The following is a 20,169-nucleotide window of genomic DNA, read 5'->3' on the forward strand; positions in this document are numbered from 1 at the left end:
GATTACTAACCACCGACAGGCGACAGGAGGCGGGTTTTCCCTCTGACGGACTGTGTTGCTCCGCCCAATCTAATTCATCTTTTCCTTGGCCCCGCCCACTCCAGGTCTTGCAGACCCTGAGGATGGGCTTGATGGAGGTGCCGCCAACTGAGCTCCAGCAGAGCGCTGTCGGGGCAGAGCCAGCCCTCCCGGCGGCCTGTGAGTGGGCGGCCGGTGGCTAGAGGCGGGCCTCGGGGTTGACGGGCAGGCGGCCGTTTCCGCCCCCCTCGCCCAGAGCGGCCGCGCCAGCGCCGGGCACAGCAGAAGTGAGTACGTGAGCGGCGCAGCAAAGACCCGTCCTCGGACCCCTGACGGCCCGCGCACCCCGAGCCCCGGATCCGAGTCGAGCCCGCGGCGTACCCCGGATTACCGTGCACCCCGAACTACGACCACCTGCGCCCTCTCGCTCTGGCTGGCCTCCCCGAGCCCTGTGGCTCCGAGCTCTCCAGCGCCCAATCCTCCTGGACCGGTCTGTCCGGATTCCCGCGGGACCGACCTGCCAGCATCGCCGGCTCCAGGCGCTGCCTCGGTCCCGGAGCCGCTCGCCTGAATTGCACCCGCTCCCGGCCCGACCTCCTGGGACTGCGCGCGAGCCTGCCGCGGAGCCCCGAAGAGCGGACCCTCCCCCGGGCGTCCGCAGCCCCGCCGGCGCGGCTAGGCGCGGCCCGGCTCGGCTCCCGGAGCGCCCCCGGCCATGGCCCGAGCCCGCCCGCCGCCGCCGCCGCCGCCGCCGCTCCTGCCGCTGCTCCCTCCGCTGCTGCTGCTGCCGCTGCTGCTGCCCGCCGGCTGCCACGCGCTCGAAGGTGAGCGGCGTCGGGGGGCGCGTCCGAGGGTTAAGGTGCTCCGGTCACCCGGGCGTGGGCCGGGGAGAGCCCGCAGTGTGGTTCCGACACGGACTGAGCGCACGCCGGAGGAGGGCCCCCCACCTGCGCCCGCTCCCGGGACGGGAGGAGAGGTGTGAGGACGCCCCCCGAGACGCCTCGGGGGCTCCGGCTGGTGCCGAGGCCGGCGGTTGCACGGGCTGTACGATCGCGGGCCCCTGGACTCGGGTCGAACGTCTCCGCGAGTCCTGGCCGCGCCGTGCACTTTGGTGCGAACACCCCGCGGAGAAGCGGGGCCCTCGGCACCTCGGGGAGGCGAGGAAGTGTGGGCGACGACCCCGGCGAGGCGGAGGCTCCGAGGCTGCGGCAGAGTTGTGGGAAGCGGGACTCCCCCAGGTTGGGGGGCGGCGTCGGTTAGGAACCCGTTGGAGTTCATTGTGAGAGTGTGAATGAGTGCACCCCGCTTTGTCAGGGGATGGCTGCGGGGGTGAAGAAGGCGGGGGCCTGTTATTGTTTATGGTTTACTGAGTGCCAGTCGCACACGAGGTGCACGGGCGTTGCACACTGCTCTGCGGATCCCCCGCCACCTTCTTAGCAGGACACCCCCCAGTGCTCCGGTCTCCACTGAACCCCTGAGGTGGTGGGGTTTGCCCCGGGTAGCTCTGGAGCCCTGTGCCTTACCCCTTAGCCAGTGGGGAAGGCCGGGCTTCTCAATAGCTTCTGTGAACCCTGCCAAGACTGCTGCTGAGAGGGTAGCGCCATCTCCCCAGTGATTGTACTTGGATGAACGGCCCAAGTGTTGTCGGCCCTGGCGAGAGAGCTCACACACATGCCACTTGACACCAGCCTGCCAGGGACAGGGGCACTGACATTGGCCACAAACGACACACACACACACACACACACACTTTCAAAAATGTCCGAGCCATTGAATGAGGGAAGAAGAACCTTCTGTAAGGTGGAGGGAAGGGCACCCCTGAAATTGGGGGGCAATTAGAATAAAGGCAGTACTTACGTTTGATATCTTTAACAGATCTAGTCACTTGCTTAGTTGAAGAACAAAAACGACTTCTGTGTAACTTGATTTGTTCATTTGCTCACCATGGGTAAAGGTAAAGGTTGGAAGGGAAAATAAACCGGTTCCGAGAGAAAGGCATCTTCCGGGGCTTTCTGATTTTCTCCGGGGAACAGCGTTCCTAGGGACCCCCACCCCTTTCATCTCGGAGCCCGCCGGTGCTGACAGACCGAGCCCCACCGACGGACACATGCAAATTCAGGCAGACACACCAAGGTCGCGCCCACACTTGTGCACACTCATCCACATGTGTGTGTGATAGGATCGCTGGCGTGAGAAACCAGAGCGGGGCTTTGTTGTTGATTGCCTCAAGGGTGTGAGCCAGGGAGCCTGATGGAGTTCCCAGGTCTGTGTCTTAGCCCAGGAGCGGCGACACAGGCACACACGCTTCTGGGGCTGTGTGTGCCAGGCCCCAGGGGCCCTTGTTGTGGGTGTGGTGGGTGCTGGTGCTCAGATTAGGGTGGGGGTGTGGTTTGGGTCAGGTGAGGTACGACTACCTGAGGAGGCTCTCCCCCCCTCCAACCCCCCCCACCCCCAGCCCCACGCTCTGTCTTTTCCTCTCTGTCCCCATCCTTTTCACCCCTCACAACTTGCGGCAGGCCCTAGCAGGAGCTGGCAGCTGGAGACCAAGGACCTGAGGGGCTGGCTAGGAGGCAGAGACCTGATGAGCTGTAGCCTCGCCCCCATCCCTCTCCTGCCCCCTCAGCTGTGAGCGGCCAGGCCAGTGTGCCCCTGGGAAGCAGCAGTGCCTCCCGAGGGTGGCTTTCAACAGTTCCTTTTGCCAACCTCAGACCCTAGTGTCTTCGGTTTGTGTGTGTGAAAATGAAAGGAAAAGGAGAGATGCCTCAGGGCATTGATCCTAGCCCTGCCGTACCCCTACTCACCCTCCAGTTCTCCCTCACAGGGAGATGGAATAGGATAGTACCCACCTCCTCTGGCTATTGAATCCTTAATGTGTGTAAAGTTCTTAGCACATAGCTATAGCTATTCAAGGATTGCTGTTATTGTTATTATTACCCTAGGGTTTGCTCCTTGGGGGACCTCAGAAGTGAAAATTTATGTTGTGCCCTTACCGTGTTGAAGGGCAATCGCAGGAAAGAATAATGGGGGAGGGAAGGTTGGTCTGAGAAGGGAGGAGTTGTCACCTCACCTCCCTCTCCTTTCAGCTCTGGACGGGCGGGAAGGGGAAGGATGGGAAGAGAGCTGTCTCTGACTCCAGCCTGTCCCCCACCCCTATTCTGGAGCTGGAAGGTGGGATGGGTAGACTTGGAGGTCCTGGGCTGTGACCAGAGAGCAAGCACTGAAGATTTCTTCAGCGCCCCAAGCTTCACGGGCGGGCGGGGGGGGGGTCCAGTCTCCTTGCTCCAGCCTTCCATTTGGCTTTGCCAGTATATAGTTTGCTCTGGGCCTACGGGAGACTTCGGCTCTCTGCATGGGGGGCTGAGGGAGGAGGGCATTATATTTAGGCTCAGGGTCCTTGAGCTAAGGCTGCTGCCCCTCATGGACCCACTCATTAGATACTGTCTAGTACCGGTTGCTCTTCCCTCCCTGCACACTTGGGGTTCAGTAAAACTCTGTATCTAAGGATGGCATTCGTTTTCTGTGAGGATGGAGCCCACTAGCTTGTCCTCCCTGGTTGAAGAAATACCCCTCCTCTTGCCCTTTGATTGATTACCCCACCCCCCAACACACTCGAGGTCACACACACACACACACACACACACACACACACACACTTGCCCTCGGATTTACACACAGACACAGGGAAACAAGGCCACCTTGTTGCTCACTTTCCTTTCGAGTAATGCTCTCTAGTCTCCTAAGCCAAGATCATTCCCTGTTTCAGAACCAAGAACGGGTATGGGAGTGGGATCCAGTAGGCGAGCAGACCGGGCACGGGGTGTGGGGTGAGGAAGGCTGTTTGAACCGGAGGTCCCTTATACCTGTGATAGGATGGGGAGGTCCCTGCTGGAAAGGTCAGCCCCTTTGGAGAAAAGAGAAACAGCCTAGAGATGGAAAGCCAGCGCAGCCCCCTCCTGGCCGGCCCAGCCACGGTAGCTGAGCTGCGGCTGCAGGGGAATCGGTCCCTGAGGGAAAGAGGCCGGGTGTGAGTCCCGCTCTTTCTCAGGCGGCGGCAGTGGCCACTGTGTAGGTGCTGGCTGAGGGGGGACAAGGGCCTGGGATCTTTGTGGCTGGCCCACTTGTTTGAGTTGCCTCTGGTGGGCCCCCTCTCCGTCCCTGTTTGTTATGAGCTGGCACTGAAGAGCTGCTGCTGAGGGGCAGTGGCAGGCCTTTGGGGGAACCAGTTTGTTCGTCACTGCCTTCCCTTTAGCCAGAACTGCTGCTGCCACCGCTGCCGTGGGCAAGGCCTCCGCCACCCTCCGCCACCACCGGCCTTAGACTAATTAAACAGCGTGAAGAGGCTGAATCACCAGGCCTGCATAGTTTTAAAATTGTAGCCCTGCCTGTTGTGCTGAGTCAAACTGGTTTGTCGGGATTGGGCAGCTGGGGGAGGGGAGAGTGTGGGGAGGGAGCCTGGGTACAGCTGGGCACCTGATGGGGTGGGAGAGGCCCCTTGCCCTGGGGGCTGGCCCTGGCGCCAGGTCTCCTATTGCCTTCTGTCCCCAGACTCCTGGCCAGACTGACCCACTGTGACCTGGATCCCTGGGAAGGGCTCAAAGGCCTCACCTAAGGGCTAGCTCTCCATCTATCCTCCGGACTGGATGGCAGGGTCAGGACTGGGGTGGGGGGCATGGATGAGCACCGAGGCATCTGGGCTCCCTGCCTTGTGCCTCTTCCTCCCTTCTCCTCCCTCTCAGGTTTATTTAATTATAAATCCCCATGATCTGAGGGGAAGAATGAAAAACAAAATGTGTTCTCTGTTCTGAGATGCTCCCCACTCCTCCTTCCCAAACTTGAGGGCTACAGCAGGGGTGTGTGGATGGGGGAGGTGGCCTTGGGTGAGAGAGGCTCCTCCAGGTCCCATGGCAGGGTTCCCCCGAGACCCCTTGCTCCTCAGGCTAACCACCCTGAGTGTGCAGGTTGGTGCATGCATGTATACCATGAGAGAAGACTGGGGACAGATTCCTGGAGTTGGTTGGCTGAGATATGGACCCTGTGTTGTGTGTGTGTGGCAGGGGTGTGTAGGGGGGTGCAACTCAGGGATGGCATGAAGTTCATTCTCTCTTTGCAGGCAGGACTCTGGGATGCACCTCCTCGCCCAGACCACAGCCCCTCTGTCCACCTGCCCCTGCACACTCTGCTGCTCCAGCCCTGGGGAAAGACCTTTTCCCCACCTCAAAGTCCCTGGGCTGGAATTTGGCTTGGAGGCATCTTGCTTGTCTCTAGAATTTTTTGGTTCCTTGAGTTTCACTGACACCCCTATTCCCCGGGTAGGGTGCTGTGGGGCCTGGCAGGTGCGACCAGGGCAGGTGGCAGGCTCCTAGTTGGTGCCCTTGTACCAGGGCAGCCCAGTGAGGCTCTCAGACACAGGCCGGCTGCCCCGTTTTTCTTATGCTGGGCCCCCAACTTATGTGTGGAAGTGTTGCCTGAAGTTCCCGGGGCTAGATCTCTTCATGATGCCACCCCCTCCCCAACAGCTCAGGGGCCCTGCAGACAGTGCCATTGTGCTGGCAGGGAAGTGGCCTGCTGCTTGGCCAGGGCCTCTACCTGGGGAGGCTGCACCCAGCCACACCCAGAACCATCTTCATGCCCCTGCGCCACCCTCAGCCTTGTGACCTGTGACAGCTCCAGCATGTGCCAGGGTGACAGGAAGCAGGTCTGGTCCAGGCTGCCCAGTACCACTGCTTTCTTAGCACACACTCCCCCGCCCAGCTCTTCCCATAGAAAGACTGTACTTGCAGTGTGTGTGTGTGTGTGTGTGTGTGTGCTGCATGTGCATGAAGGATGCACCTCTGAGGCTTTACACAAACTCACACTGTGTCTGTATGCTCGGCATGTTTCAGTGCAAACGGGCCTCCGTGTGTGTGCAGCTGATGCTAGTGTGTGTGACTATGTAAGAGCATGTAAGAGTCTGTACAGGAAAACTGGTGTTTTTGTTTGCACTTGACTACACTCAAAACTGTGCCTTGTGGCTGGCAATAGTGTGTGCGGCTGGGTGTGTAAGGAGAATGTACAGTTGGGTGTGTGTCCTTCTGTGTATGCATATGTCTCAGGAAATCTGCACATATGAAGACTGTAGGAGTGACTCTTGGTGTAAGGCAAGCCAAATCTGTGTGTAGGAAAGTTTCACTGTATGTGAACGTCTAGAGAAGACTAATCTGTTTGTGCCATGTGCATCCGAGTGTCTGAGAGAGACAGACCATGGCTATGTGTGAAGCTGTGTGTGTCTTCGGGCAGCTGTGGCTTTGTGTGTTTTGGGCCCCCATATGTGTTGACTTGTCACTCTTTGGCCCCAGGGGTGGGGAATGAACCTAGCCACTGAGAACTGGGTGAAACGTGTGTATCTGTGTGTCTGTGCGCAGGCGCGGGCCACACAGCTGCTGCCACGTGGCTTTTCTCTGTCGCTCTGAAAGTGCAATTGGTTCATTTCTGAGCATTGAAGGCCCAGTTCCAGAAAGTCCCCAGGCCTGGGGTCCACTTCCCTGCTTGCTTTTGGGGGGCCGTTGGGGTTCCCTGCTTGACCAAATCCTGTGTCTGGGAGTGGCCAGCTACTCTCCGGTCTCCCTGCAGCAGCCACATGGTGGAACAGAGGAGGGCAGGGGTGCAGGCAGCAGCTGGAGAGTTTAGAAACTGCTCACTCACTTTTCTTTTGTCCTCATCCCCACACCTCATATCCTTTACCCCAACCCCAGCACACGCGTGCGCACGCGCACACACAAGCATACACACACACACACACCACATAGCAGAAAAAAGGTGGGCTCTGCTGGATTGGGTCTCTCCCTCCCAGTGCCACAGACAGGGGGATTCTGCACCCCACCACACACACACACACACACACACACACACACACACACACACACACCCCTCCTGAGGCTGGGACACAGGCACCTCAGGTCTCTGTCTTGCTGAAGGAAGCCGACCCCTCCCCTCCCCCAAAGAGTAAGCCCCCTCCTCATCAGGGTGACCGGAGCCCTTCCTCAGGCACACATGACTCGAAATCCAAGTCCTCTCCTCATTAATGGGAAAAATGTGCGGAGATTGAGCGATGGCCAAGGCTGAGCGATGGCCAAGGGCCGATCCCCTCCCTCCCTCCCTCCCTCCCTTGCTCTCGCCCCAGAAATTAAACAGAAATGAAGAGCCTCCCCTTTCTCCTGCCCACCCCCCTCTTCCCACCTCCCCACGTCTCCTCCCTCCGCTCCCTCCCTCGGAGCCAGCGCAGGGCTTGTTTTAAACTGTGGAGGAATCTGGCTGAAGGGGGGAGGGGGCTGAATATTTGGGTTTAAACAGTTCCAGATGGGTTTGGCACAGGCTGAGCAGAAGGAAGTGCGAGAGAGGGAGGAGGGAGGCAGGCAAGGGAGCGGTGGGAGCCTTGCCTGCTCGGGCGGCGGGCGGGCAGCGGGCAGACTAGCAGGCGGACTGGCTGGCGGGCTGGGGGAGGGGTGCGTTTGGCTGGGCTGGCTCCCAGGGACAGGACACTACTTCGGACTGCTGGCTGGGGAAGAGGCCACTTGGCAGCCTCCCTCTCTGCCTCCGCCTCCTTGGGCCTCCTTGTCTCTCCATCTCACTGTCTTTTGTAGTGCGCCGCCGGCCATCCCAGCTGTCTGGTCCCCACCAGCCGTCTCTCACATCTCTCCTGCTCGGGTGCCGCCCACCATCCGCCTCTAGGAGGCCCCTGCTCTGCCCGCCAGCCTCTTTCCCTGCTGGTCTCTGGGCCCCTGCTTCTGCCCATCTATCTCCTCTTCCCTCCCGCCCCCACCCAATGTTGGTGTCTGTCTGCCAGAGGGACCTGTCGGGCCACCGACCCAAAGGCTGGGAGGACTCACCTGCAGCCTGCCCTCCAGGGACGAGCGCTGCTGCAGGGCGGGGACGGGCCTCACTCAAAGTGAATGGCTGCTGCCTGGCTGCCCCCATGGCATCCGCTGGGCCCCAGGGCCACGACTGCGTCCTCCACCACCCTCAGCTCAGATCCAGCTGCAGGAAACCAAGCAAGGCTGCGAGCCTGGAGCCTGTGGGGTTCGGGTCTTTTCCCTCCGGGTGCTCTCAACCTGCCCCGCTGATGATGTAGAGGCCTCCAGAAGCTCTGGGGTGACTGAGCCCCATTCCAGCTCAGACTCGAGGGGAGGATGGCTGGTTGCCCTGCCTTCTAGGCTGTAAGAAGGGAGTTGACACTTCTTTTCCGCTCCTAGATCTGATCTTGGGGTCACGCTGTCAGAGAGCAGAGTTGTCCAGCCAGAGGACCCAGAACCAGGTTCTGAGGGGAGCAAGTTTATGTCGGAAACATTCATGGGTTCCTCCTGTGGCGGAGCAAGGGGACGTAGAGAAAGAACCACAAGTCAGAAAAGGATTGGTGCTGTGACAAAGCCCCTAGCCCTGGATGCCCAAGGAAGGCACCTAACCCTGACTTAGGGATTCAGGGAAGGCTTCCTGGAGGCGGCGGCAGCTTGGTTGGGACTTAAAGGATACACAGCAGCTTTCCCTGTTCCTCTTTCACCGAGGAGCACATTGCCGTGAGAGTGCCCTGGTTAAGGGGTTAGTTGTGGAGTCAGATAGACCTGAATTTGAGCCACCTTCCAGCCCTTCACCCCCAACTCCTAGCAGTTGCACTTGAGGCCATGTATTTATCTGAGCTTTGGTTTTCTCGTCTGTGAAAGGTGTACACCAACAGTACCTTTATCTAAAGATTGTGGGGAGAACTGCATTAGCTCTCAAGGAGCTGGTCTGGGTCGTGGTGGCCTTCTTCCCACCCTCAGAGAGCATTCCTGCCCCATCCCCCAGGTGGCTGAGTGGGAGGGAGGCTGAGGTGGAGTGGGTTCTGGCCTGTAACTGCCCTCCCCTTCCCCGGGGCTTGTGTGGGGCTGGGCCTTTGTGTTGGGAATGGAGTCAGGGGAGGCCTGGGCAGCAGGGTCTGGAGCACACGGCCCTTTGTTCCAGCATAAAGGCCCTGCTGGCCCTTTGTGTGGAGATTAGCCGAGACTGTAGGTGTGTGAACTGGCCCTGGCTCTTGCCTCATTAACCCAGGCCTGGGGTCAGCAGCAAACACCCACTCTCAGCTGGCCTGACCTGACATCTCAGGGGCTGTGACATCTCTGGCGATGGCTGCAGGGTCTTCTCCAGGGCAGGGGAGCTGAGGGGTTTGGGGACTTAGGGGAGGGGTGGGGTGGTGCCTGGGGGGAGTTGGTCTCCTGTTTGGCTTTCACTGGGTGACCTCTTCCTTCCCATCCTGAGCTTGACCCCTGACCGTTTATCTCCTGTTGCTCCCCCAGAGACCCTCATGGACACAAAATGGGTGACATCTGAGTTGGCGTGGACATCTCATCCAGAAAGTGGGGTAAGGCTTCCAACCTCCTGAATGTTGGTTGCCCCTTGCATCTCCAGCATCCGTCCTCCTGGCCATACCAGGGCTGGAGAACAGGGCTCTCTCTCTCTCTCTCTCTCTCTCTCTCTCTCTCTCTCTCTGCCTGTCAGTTTCACTTCCCGCAGCATCCGCATCCTTTTCACCTGTCACCTGCCTTCTTTGCCTGATGGCCCATCTCTCATCCTCCAGCCTGCCTGTGTCCGCCTCCCACATACATGATCTCTGTCCCATTCTCTACCCACCCCTCAGCCTGTCTCCAGCCTATTCCCATCCCTCTCCAGCCTGACAGCCCTTTGCTTGTCGGCCCTGACTCTCTCCCTCCTTCCGGGGTCCCTGGGAAGAGCACTGGCTCGGGAACCAGGAAACCTTGGTTCCAGATCTCGAACTTGCTCTGTGACCTTGAGCAAGGCAGTGTACCTTTCTGGGCCTCCATTTCTTGATTACCAGATTCCTGTAGTCCTGACATCTCTAAAATATTCTAATTAACCTCCCTACTTGGCCTCCACAACCACACTAAGCCCCGAACACTAGGGTTTGGTGGCACTACAGGCCTTCAGCCACCAGGCCTGACTGTGTGACCTTGGGCAAATCCCTGCCTCTGTGAGCCCTGGCTTCTTCTTCTCTGGAGTGGGGACAGCAGATACACCTTCTCACGGGGGGGCTGTTGTAAAGGATAAGTGTGATAGCCAATTTTATTGAATGCTTGCTCTGTATCAGGCACTGTTACAAGGACGTTACATGTTTTACTTCCTCATTATCCTCAGTTACTTCCACTCAGCCCCTTTTTACAGCCAATGACACGACACGAAGGCACAAAGATAATAAACATTATGGCTAATACTCACATAGTATTTATCAAGTGCCCTAAGTGCTCTATTCACTTAAAGTCATTTTTATTCCTTGTACGTCTTTATTCTTGCCACGTGACAGACGGGGAAATGGAGGCACGGGGAAGTTAAGTGACTTGCCCAGAGTGACACAGCATGCAGAGACCTGGGATTTGAACCCAGCTAGTCTGTGTGTTCAGCTACCACATTGCAGAAGCATCTCTGTGAAGTAAATATAGCAGATCTGGGCATGTGGTAAGCACCTGGCAAATGTTGGTGCTCACTCCCTGTCTTTCTCACTTGGCCCATGTACAGTGGGAAGAGGTGAGTGGCTACGACGAGGCCATGAACCCCATCCGCACGTACCAGGTGTGTAATGTGCATGAGTCAAGCCAGAACAACTGGCTGCGTACGGGGTTCATCTGGCGGCGAGATGTGCAGCGGGTCTACGTAGAGCTCAAGTTCACTGTGCGTGACTGCAATAGCATCCCCAACATCCCTGGCTCCTGCAAGGAGACCTTCAACCTCTTCTACTACGAGGCTGACAGCGATGTGGCCTCGGCCTCCTCCCCCTTCTGGATGGAGAACCCCTACGTCAAGGTGGACACCATCGCGCCCGATGAGAGCTTCTCGAGGCTCGATGCTGGCCGTGTCAACACCAAGGTGCGCAGCTTCGGGCCGCTGTCCAAGGCCGGCTTCTACTTGGCCTTCCAGGACCAGGGTGCCTGCATGTCACTCATCTCCGTGCGTGCCTTCTACAAGAAGTGTGCATCCACCACTGCAGGCTTCGCCCTCTTCCCAGAGACCCTCACTGGGGCCGAGCCCACCTCACTGGTCATTGCCCCTGGCACCTGTATCGCTAACGCTGTAGAGGTGTCAGTGCCACTCAAGCTCTACTGCAACGGTGACGGGGAGTGGATGGTGCCCGTGGGCGCCTGCACCTGTGCCACCGGCCATGAGCCAGCTGCCAAGGAGTCCCAGTGCCGTCGTGAGTGGGGACTGGCCTGGGGGGCGGAGGGAGGGAAGAGCTTGGGCCACAGCTGCCTGTTGCCCCCTGTCCACTGCTTCCTACCTGCCAGGCGAGGTAGTCTGGCGTCAGGTCTGGGGTGGGGGAGGAAAGGGAAGAAGGGTATCAGGTGCAGAGAATGTGCTGCAAGGAGGGAGCTGAGAGAAGATGAGGAGAGGTACCAGGATAAAAAGAAGGAAAAAAAAAAAGAAACTAAATAGAGAGGAAGGGAGACAGGAGAATTCTTGACAAGGAGGCCCCTGGAGAACCTGGTCAGAGACTCGGGAGGCCAGCAAAGATGCCTGTTTGTCCCACCCCAAGGGTACGCCTCACCCTGGAAATACAGCTGTGGGGACAGGGTCTGTGGCACCGCGTGCTTGGCCCTTTCACCGTGGGGGTCTTATCTGCTCCTTGAAAGGCGGTACTTAGGCACAGTGGACAGGGACCCAGCCTCTGAAGCCTGAGTCCTGCCTCTGCCCTGTGAGACCTTGGGCAGATTGCTTAACTCTTGAACCTCGGTTTCCGCATGTGCAGGACAGGGACAGGAATGATTTCTTTATGGAGGCGGAGCGGGGCTTACCTGAGTCGATGCCTGTGAAGTCTTGGAGCCGTGCCTGGCGCGTGGCGAGCACAAATGCTGTGGGAGTTCAGTGGACTCGCGGGAGCCCTGGGATGCACGGGATCAGGGATTGTTTTGTCTGTATTCTTATGCGAGGAGGTTAGGAGGCTTGTCTCTGGTGGCTTGCAGTGTACTTCTAAGACCTTGCAGCGTACTAGACGGCTCTTATCTGAGTCTCACCACAACCTTTTGAGGCCGATTCCAGTTATGTTCCCTATTTTGCCAATAAGGAAACTTGGAGTCTCAGAGAGGTTCTGCACTCAAGGCCTCATAGATGGGATTGTGGGAGCTGGGCCTAAAGCCTTGTCCAGCGCTTTACCACGGGCCTGTCTTCTGTCCCCTTTGCCCGATTCTGTGGAGGGGTGGGAGCTGGCCCTGTGCATAGCCCTAAGTTGAGGGGCTGGCTGCCCCAACCTGTCTATGAGGCGAGGCCAGTGTGGGGTGTTGTCCTGAGAAGGTGAATAGTGCCTTGCCAGGCCCCTCTCACTTTTCTAAGGGAACCTGCCCCCAGACTTCCTCTCTCTAAGTGGAGAAAGGTGGTGGGGGTGATGAGCCTGACAGCCTGAAGAGGGGCTAACACTCTGCAGGTCCCTGGCAGGAAATGCATACTGGTTCCCATAGCAACCAGGCTGGCCTGGCCTCTGCCCCCTCCCCCACTGGCTCAAAAGAGCTTGGATGGAATATCACCTTAGTGAGGGGAGATTAAACCCCAGGGAAAGGCATAGCCCCAACCCCGGGCATTCCACACTCTGGATGACCTCCCCAGAGGCAGTATTTGTGGAGAGGGTGACCACCTGCTTTAGTGTGTCCAGGGCATTCCTAGTTTATGCCCATTGTCCTAACATGATTATTACTAACGATCCCTGTAGACTCTGGGAATATTCCAGTTTGAATAATAAATTATATGGCCATCATAGATCAGACAGAACCCAGGTTCCGGGGCCCAAGTGCAGGTGGTAGATAGCAGGAGAGGCAGCAGAGAAGGGGTGTTCAGGCATCCAGTTCTGGGCTCTCTGAAGCCTGGGGTTCCCCTGGTGGATGCTTTGAGGCCTCTGAACTCCAGGTGACCCCAGCTTTCCTGCCTGCTTTTTTTCTCTCCTTTCCTCACCCCTCTTCTGCCCTCAGCCCTGCCCAAGGGCAGAAAGAAGCTGCTGCCCTGCTCCTGGTGGGTGGGGAGAGAAGCTCAGAGGCCCCCATCTCCAGTCTGTCCTGGAGTGCCTTGAGGGTCCCAGGGTTTCCCTCGGGCTTCAGAGAGGGCTGGGGCATCCCAGTGGAGCAGAGGGTGCTGCCAGTTCCCTAGTGGGCTCTTCCCATCTTCCGCCTCTTCCTCTTCTCACTTCCCTGTCTCTACAAGCCCAAGCTGTCCAGGCTGAAGTCTTCATCATTGGGGCACCGGGTTGGGGGCAGGGGCAGGGAGGAATTCGCTGACGTGGGGTTTCCACGGGGAAAAAGGGCCTTTTGTAGCTGCAGTTGGAGTTGGGCAACACCAGCGTGGCCCCCACAGTCTAGAAGGTGGAGGGGCCAAGACGTGAGCTGGGGAAGGGCCAGGTTCTCACGGGGGTGTGGAGGGTTGGTGTCTGCAAGAGAAGGGAGCTGAGCACGCCCTTCCTCTTCTCCCCCACAGCCTGTCCCCCTGGGAGCTACAAGGCGAAGCAGGGAGAGGGGCCCTGTCTGCCCTGCCCGCCCAACAGCCGCACCACCTCGCCAGCCGCCAGCATCTGCACCTGCCACAATAACTTCTACCGTGCAGATTCGGACTCTGCAGACAGTGCCTGTACCAGTGAGTGAACGCGCCTCCTCACAGGCTCTGGCTCCAGGCCTTGCCTCGGCCGGCCGGCCTGGGAGGGCCTAAATGGTCACTATGAATATCTCCATTTTCCATATGGGGAAACTGAGGCTCAGCTGGGAAGTGACTGGTCCTTCCACCAACGTTTAATGAGCACCTACTAGCTGTTGAACACCAGGAACTGGCTGGGGCCTTCTAGTGCATCTTCCTCTATGCAGAACCGTGGCTCTCTTGGCCCAGCTCTAACCATGGAGCAGTCCTCACATCCACGGAGTTGCCTGGCGTCCCGCTTTCTGCCTGCTCTGGCCTTTGGTGTGCCAGGCATTGTGCCAGGCACCAGGGATGTGGAAGAGAATAAGATACTGTCGCTGCCCAAAAGGCAACCTGGTGGGAGAAACAGATATGAAGACAGATAATGACCATATAATGTGCTAAGTGCTCGGCTGGAGGGATGCCCGGGAATTGTGTTGTGGGAGTGCAGAGGACAGGGAGAGGATGAATTAGGAAGGCTTCCAAGAGGAGGTGACATCTCACGTTGAGCCTTGAAGGCCAACCAGGAGTCTGTCTAATGAAGAAGTGTATGTAGGGAAGGTACTCTGCTTATTAAAACAGAGGCAAAGGCAAGGAGGGAAAAGCAGGTTGGAGGGCGCAGGAACTCTGCGCAGAAGGAGGGTCCTAGGTCCCTTAGCTCACTGCCTTCTCCCTCCTCCTTCTCTGCAGCCGTGCCATCTCCACCTCGGGGTGTGATCTCCAATGTGAATGAGACCTCGCTGATCCTCGAGTGGAGTGAGCCCCGGGACCTGGGTGGCCGGGACGACCTCCTATACAATGTCATCTGCAAGAAGTGCCACGGGGGCCTTGGGGCCGGGGGGGCCTCGGCCTGCTCACGCTGCGATGACAACGTAGAGTTTGTGCCTCGGCAGCTGGGCCTGACAGAGCGCCGGGTCCACATCAGCCATCTGCTGGCCCACACACGCTACACCTTTGAGGTGCAGGCAGTCAACGGTGTCTCGGGCAAGAGCCCTCTGCCGCCCCGCTACGCGGCTGTGAATATCACCACCAACCAGGCTGGTGAGGAGGGGACTCAGGAGGGTCGGGCCTGGGTCATCTTCCCCAGACAGAGTCGAGGTTTCTTTGGGCCTGCCAACGGACCACCAGGGGGCCCATGGGACCTGGGTCCTTGGAGGAACCTGTGGTGAGCCCCCCACTCTTCCCCTAGCCCCGTCCGAAGTGCCTACACTCCACCTGCACAGCAGCTCAGGCAGCAGCCTGACCCTGTCCTGGGCACCCCCCGAGCGGCCCAACGGCGTCATCCTGGACTATGAGATGAAGTACTTTGAGAAGGTCAGAGTCTCAAGGGGCAGGAGGAGGCCTTGGGACAAGAAGATTACACCCAGAGAGTGTTAGGGACCCTTGGGAGCGAGGCCTTGGGTCCTGGGGTGGGGTGGGGAGGTCATGGGATGGGCCCGGGGGTGGGCAGGGGCTGACTGGCTTCAGAACCCACTGAGACCCTCCTTCCTCCTGGTGGTGTAGAGTGAGGGCATCGCCTCCACGGTGACCAGCCAGAAGAACTCTGTGCAGCTGGACGGGCTGCGGCCCGAGGCTCGCTACGTGGTCCAGGTCCGCGCCCGCACCGTCGCTGGCTACGGGCAGTACAGCCGCCCGGCTGAGTTTGAGACCACAAGTGAGAGAGGTACATCCCCTCTGTGCCTATTCGTGCCCCAGCCCACGCTTTCCATCCCTCCCCTCACCAGTGCCCTCCCGTCTCTAGGCTCCAGTGCCCTGCAGCTCCAGGAGCAGCTGCCCCTCATTGTGGGCTCGGCCACGGCCGGGCTTGTCTTCGTGGTGGCTGTGGTGGTCATTGCTGTTGTCTGCCTCAGGTACTCCCAGGCCCACGCTTGCTCCCATGGCTGGCTAGGGCTTTCCTTAGTGCCCTAGTGCCCAGGTGACTCACTGGCCACATCAAACCCGGAGCCACAGCCTTCCTGGGCCCAGGCTCTCCTTGCTGGAAAGGTCCTCTCCAGTCCATGTCCACATCCTCACCTATTCCTTCCACATCCTCTGAAGCCACTGGCAGAGTGGACGAAGTCCACTGAGCCCCTTGCCCAGAGACCCAGTGGCTGCTGTATCCACCGACCTTACAACCAGGCACTGGGCCATCCCCCGGGCACGCTACCCCTCCTGTGTGCCCCAAGGTCCCCTGAAGCAGGGTTGCTGTGGGACTGGTCTCAGGCCTCCTCTCCCTCTCCCGCCCTCCAGGAGACAGCGCCATGGCTCTGATTCAGAATACACGGAGAAGCTGCAGCAGTATAGTGAGTTTGTCTCCTTAAGTTCCCTGGGTCCCCGCAGGGCTCGGAGATGCCTCCTCCTGCTTCCAATCAGTGCCATTTCCTGAGCCCCTACCTCACTCCCACCAGCCTCAGAGATGAATGAGATGGGACCCCTGTCCTCAGAGGCAGTTAGTCCTGTGAGAAAGACAAGAGGTGTACACATAGGAAACAATGAGAGAATAATTCAGTGTGAAGCTGGGTGTTCCTGTTTCGAGGGCAGTTGAGGGTTCAGAGGAGAGGAAGGCTTCCTGGAGGAGGTGGCCTTGGGCTGAGCTGAGCCAGGCGGGATGAGTAGGGTGTAGAGAGGTGGGGGAGAGCATTCCTGGCTAGAGGAGCCTCTGGAAGGTAGTGGGTGGGGTAGGGAGAGCGCCCAACTGTGGGGGCAGTGAGAATTCTGGCTTGACAGCTGCTGGGAAGCAAGGCGAGGTGCTTGCGGCCAGTCCTTGGAGGGTCGTGCAGAGCAGGCAGAGAGGAGTTGGGACTTGACTCCACCATAGGTAATGGGAAAGGCTCTCAAGCTGGGGAGTGATACAATGAGAGTATTGTTTTGGGGAGACAGGTATGCAGGTAGATTGGTGGGAAAAGTCCAGAGGCAGAGAGCCCGGCTGGGAGGCTATTGCAATAGTTGGAGTGTTGAAGGCCTGGACAAGGACAGGAGCAGTGTGAATGAGGGGAGGGGCAAATGGGAGAGAGGTTTTGACGTGATGAGCGATGATGGTGAAAGAAGAAGAATCCTAGGTGCCTTTTATGGTCACCAGTTCTCACAGAGGGGATGGTGGGGAGGGAGCGGAAAGCTGTGGCTTCAACAGAGAGGAATATGGAGCTGGCTTAGCAGGGAGGTCACAACCTGTGCTCCCACCAGGGGTGACAGCCTGAGGGTGCAGACTGACTCAGGCCCCTCACTGAAGAGCCGCCCCCTTTCACACCCACCTTTTCTTCCTCTAGTCGCTCCTGGAATGAAAGTTTATATTGACCCTTTTACCTACGAGGACCCTAATGAGGCCGTGCGGGAGTTTGCCAAGGAGATCGATGTGTCCTGCGTCAAGATTGAGGAGGTGATTGGAGCTGGTGAGTCCCCAGGGGCACAGTGGGGATTGGGGAGGGGGGTACCCCAGGGGAGGGATGAGGCAGGCTGGGTATAGGAGCATTCCCAGAAATAGCTTACTACCTGTGCCCTGTGCCCTGCAGGGGAGTTCGGGGAAGTGTGCCGGGGTCGACTGAAACAGCCCGGCCGCCGGGAGGTATTCGTGGCCATCAAGACGCTGAAGGTGGGCTACACTGAGAGGCAGCGACGGGACTTCCTAAGTGAGGCCTCCATCATGGGTCAGTTTGACCACCCCAACATAATCCGGCTGGAGGGCGTGGTTACCAAAAGTCGGCCAGTCATGATCCTCACCGAGTTCATGGAGAACTGTGCCCTGGACTCTTTCCTCCGGGTAAGAGCCAGCCTCCAGCCCCTCGCCTTTCTCCTGCCCCAACAAGATGGGTTGGGCAAACCACTTCTTCCCACAAGTCACACCGACCCTGTTCAAGTCCGTGAATATTTATTAAGGGAACTAGCAGGGACTTCAGAGCCAGAGAAACCCCAGTTCTCACCCTGACTCTGCCCCTACTGCCTGTGTGACCTCAGGCTTTTGCTTACCTTCTGAGTCCAGTCTAGTCTCGTTGTAAAATGGGAGCGCTGGATCTAGTTGGGTCCTCACGGGGATTGAGATGTTGTGTAAAGATGCCTGCCACACAGCAGGGCAGCTTCCTTACTCTCAGTGCCCTCTGGACATGGTCGCAAGGATAAGCAAAGCCTAGTCTTGGAGGACTTGGAGAGGGTGGGCGGGCAGGCAGGCGTTGGGCAGGCCCTGGGCGTGATTCAGCTTGCTTGTTGCCTCCAGCTCAACGATGGACAGTTCACGGTCATCCAGCTGGTGGGCATGTTGCGGGGCATTGCTGCCGGCATGAAATACCTGTCCGAGATGAACTATGTGCACCGCGACCTGGCTGCCCGCAATATCCTTGTCAACAGCAACCTGGTCTGCAAAGTCTCAGACTTTGGCCTCTCCCGCTTCCTGGAGGATGACCCCTCTGATCCTACCTACACCAGCTCCCTGGTACAGGAAGCAGCTGGGAGGGAGCCTGGGGGCGGGGCCAACCAGGCAGGGGCTCAGGGCTGGGGATCAGCCCGGAGTCATAGGGTGAAGGGCATGTGCCCCCCCCACCAGGGTGGAAAGATCCCCATCCGCTGGACTGCCCCAGAGGCCATAGCCTATCGGAAGTTCACCTCTGCTAGTGACGTCTGGAGCTACGGAATCGTCATGTGGGAGGTCATGAGCTATGGAGAGCGACCCTACTGGGACATGAGCAACCAGGATGTGAGTGGGACCAGGGTGGTCCAGTGGGTGGGGGCTGGCTGGGGAGTGGAATGGTTGCTCACTCCAGGTTTCCCTGTTCTCGGCTCAGGTCATCAATGCCGTGGAGCAGGATTACCGGCTGCCCCCACCCATGGACTGCCCCACAGCACTGCACCAGCTCATGCTGGATTGCTGGGTGCGGGACCGGAACCTCAGACCCAAATTCTCCCAGATTGTCAACACCCTGGATAAACTCATCCGCAATGCTGCCAGTCTGAAGGTCATTGCCAGCGCCCAGTCTGGGTCAGTACCTCTGCTTCTGCTCCGACCCTGCTCTTAAGCCAGCAGCCCTACCCCGGCTTCCCCTGTCTTTAGGACTTACCAGGTCCCTCCCTTCTCCCACAGCATGTCACAGCCCCTCCTGGACCGCACAGTCCCGGATTACACGACCTTCACGACCGTTGGTGACTGGCTGGATGCCATTAAGATGGGGCGGTACAAGGAGAGCTTCATCAGCGCGGGGTTTGCATCCTTTGACCTGGTGGCTCAGATGACCGCAGAGTAAGTGTGCCTCAGATTTGGAGGGGCAGGGCAGGGGGTCTGAGCTGGGCTCCGGGTAGTGAGCAGAAGGAGTGGGACTGACCCTGCCCTTGGTCCATGTGCAGAGACCTGCTCCGGATCGGAGTCACCTTGGCTGGCCACCAGAAGAAGATCCTTAGCAGCATCCAGGACATGCGGCTGCAGATGAACCAGACGCTGCCCGTGCAGGTCTGACACCCAACTCCCACCGGGTGTGTGTGCCCCTCAAGGACGACACAGGGACTCTGACCGGTCGGCTGGACTATTAGACTTTTGGGTGCCTGGCCTTAGGCTGTGGCCCAGAAGATGAAAGTTTGGGGAGGCCCAAGCTGGGACTTCTCCTCCAGGCCTGTGCTCCCTCCCCAGAAGGTGTGCCCAAAACCTCTTCATATTGAAGATGGATTAGGAGAGGGGTGATGACCCCTCCTCAAGCCCCTCGGGGGCCCAGGCCTTCCTGTTCTCCAGTGGGGGATCCCCACCACTTCAGACGTGGCTGTTCTTCAGTGGAGGTCCTGGCAAGGGCAGGTTGGGGATAAGCCTGGGTTCCATAGGGCCCAGCCCTGGCAGGGGTCTGGCCCCCCAGGTAGGAAGAGAGCAGTCCCTCCCTCAGGAACTGGAGGAGAGGACTCCAGGAATGGGGAAATGTGACACCCCCATTCCAAAGCCAACTGGCACCTCCAGTTTGCACAGGGACTTGTTCTGGGGGCTGAGGGCCCTGCCCCACCCCCGCCCTTGGTGCTGTCATAAAAGGGCAGGCAGGGGCAGGCTGAGGAGCAGCCCTTGCCCCCCCCAGAGACTGACTCTCAGAGCCAGAGATGGGTTGTGTGTGTGTGTGTGTGTGTGTGTGTGTGTGTGTGTGCAGAGCGTGGGTGAGTGTGTAAAAGCTTGGCCCTGTGCCCTGCAGTGGGGCCAGCTGGGCCTTCAGCGGAATAAAAGCAGTAAGACGATTCTCTTGCCCCTTCTTATTCCACTCCCAAGGCAGGATTCCCTGGTGCCCTCAGTTCACAGTCCCTTGGGTGCCAGCTCTTCAGAATTTCCTTTCCTGGAGTCATTGGGAGACCAGATCCAGGCTCAGCTTCCCTGTTTTGCTTTATCATCAGTGCATCTAACTTCTTGGCAGTGGGTGATGACAGTAGAGCGCAAAGTACCCCCAGAGCTCCCTCTAAGGCCCAGAGCTCCTGGGTAGAGGGGGCGGGGTCTGATTGGTGTTTTACAGACAACATCCTTTCACACCCATTGTCTCAAGGTGCTGAGGGTAGAGCCGG

At 58.7% G+C, this 20,169-nt stretch overlaps 1 protein-coding gene across 3 annotated transcripts; it reads left to right on the top strand.

Moving 5' to 3' along the window:
• The first annotated feature begins 529 nt into the window (after positions 1-529).
• EPHB3 (EPH receptor B3) lies at positions 530-19,841 on the top strand. Of its 3 annotated transcripts, XM_008157550.3 has the most exons (16): positions 530-842; positions 9,324-9,388; positions 10,558-11,230; positions 13,492-13,647; positions 14,374-14,724; positions 14,873-14,997; positions 15,187-15,346; positions 15,425-15,533; positions 15,913-15,965; positions 16,929-17,051; positions 17,172-17,419; positions 17,870-18,085; positions 18,197-18,346; positions 18,435-18,628; positions 18,731-18,886; positions 18,991-19,841. In XM_008157550.3, the coding sequence occupies exons 1-16, from the start codon at positions 734-736 to the stop codon at positions 19,097-19,099; spliced, it is 2,997 nt and encodes a 998-aa protein (XP_008155772.2). In that variant the 5' UTR covers positions 530-733; the 3' UTR covers positions 19,100-19,841. The 3 variants fall into 3 exon arrangements, with proteins under 3 accessions (XP_008155772.2, XP_027989806.2, XP_027989807.2); XM_028134005.2 differs by having other exon boundaries at positions 17,870-18,346; XM_028134006.2 differs by lacking the exon at positions 13,492-13,647 and having other exon boundaries at positions 17,870-18,346.
• Positions 19,842-20,169: the final 328 nt, after the last annotated feature.

This window comes from Eptesicus fuscus, chromosome 3, assembly GCF_027574615.1.
Source record: "Eptesicus fuscus isolate TK198812 chromosome 3, DD_ASM_mEF_20220401, whole genome shotgun sequence".
Taxonomy (NCBI): Eukaryota; Metazoa; Chordata; class Mammalia; order Chiroptera; family Vespertilionidae; genus Eptesicus; species Eptesicus fuscus.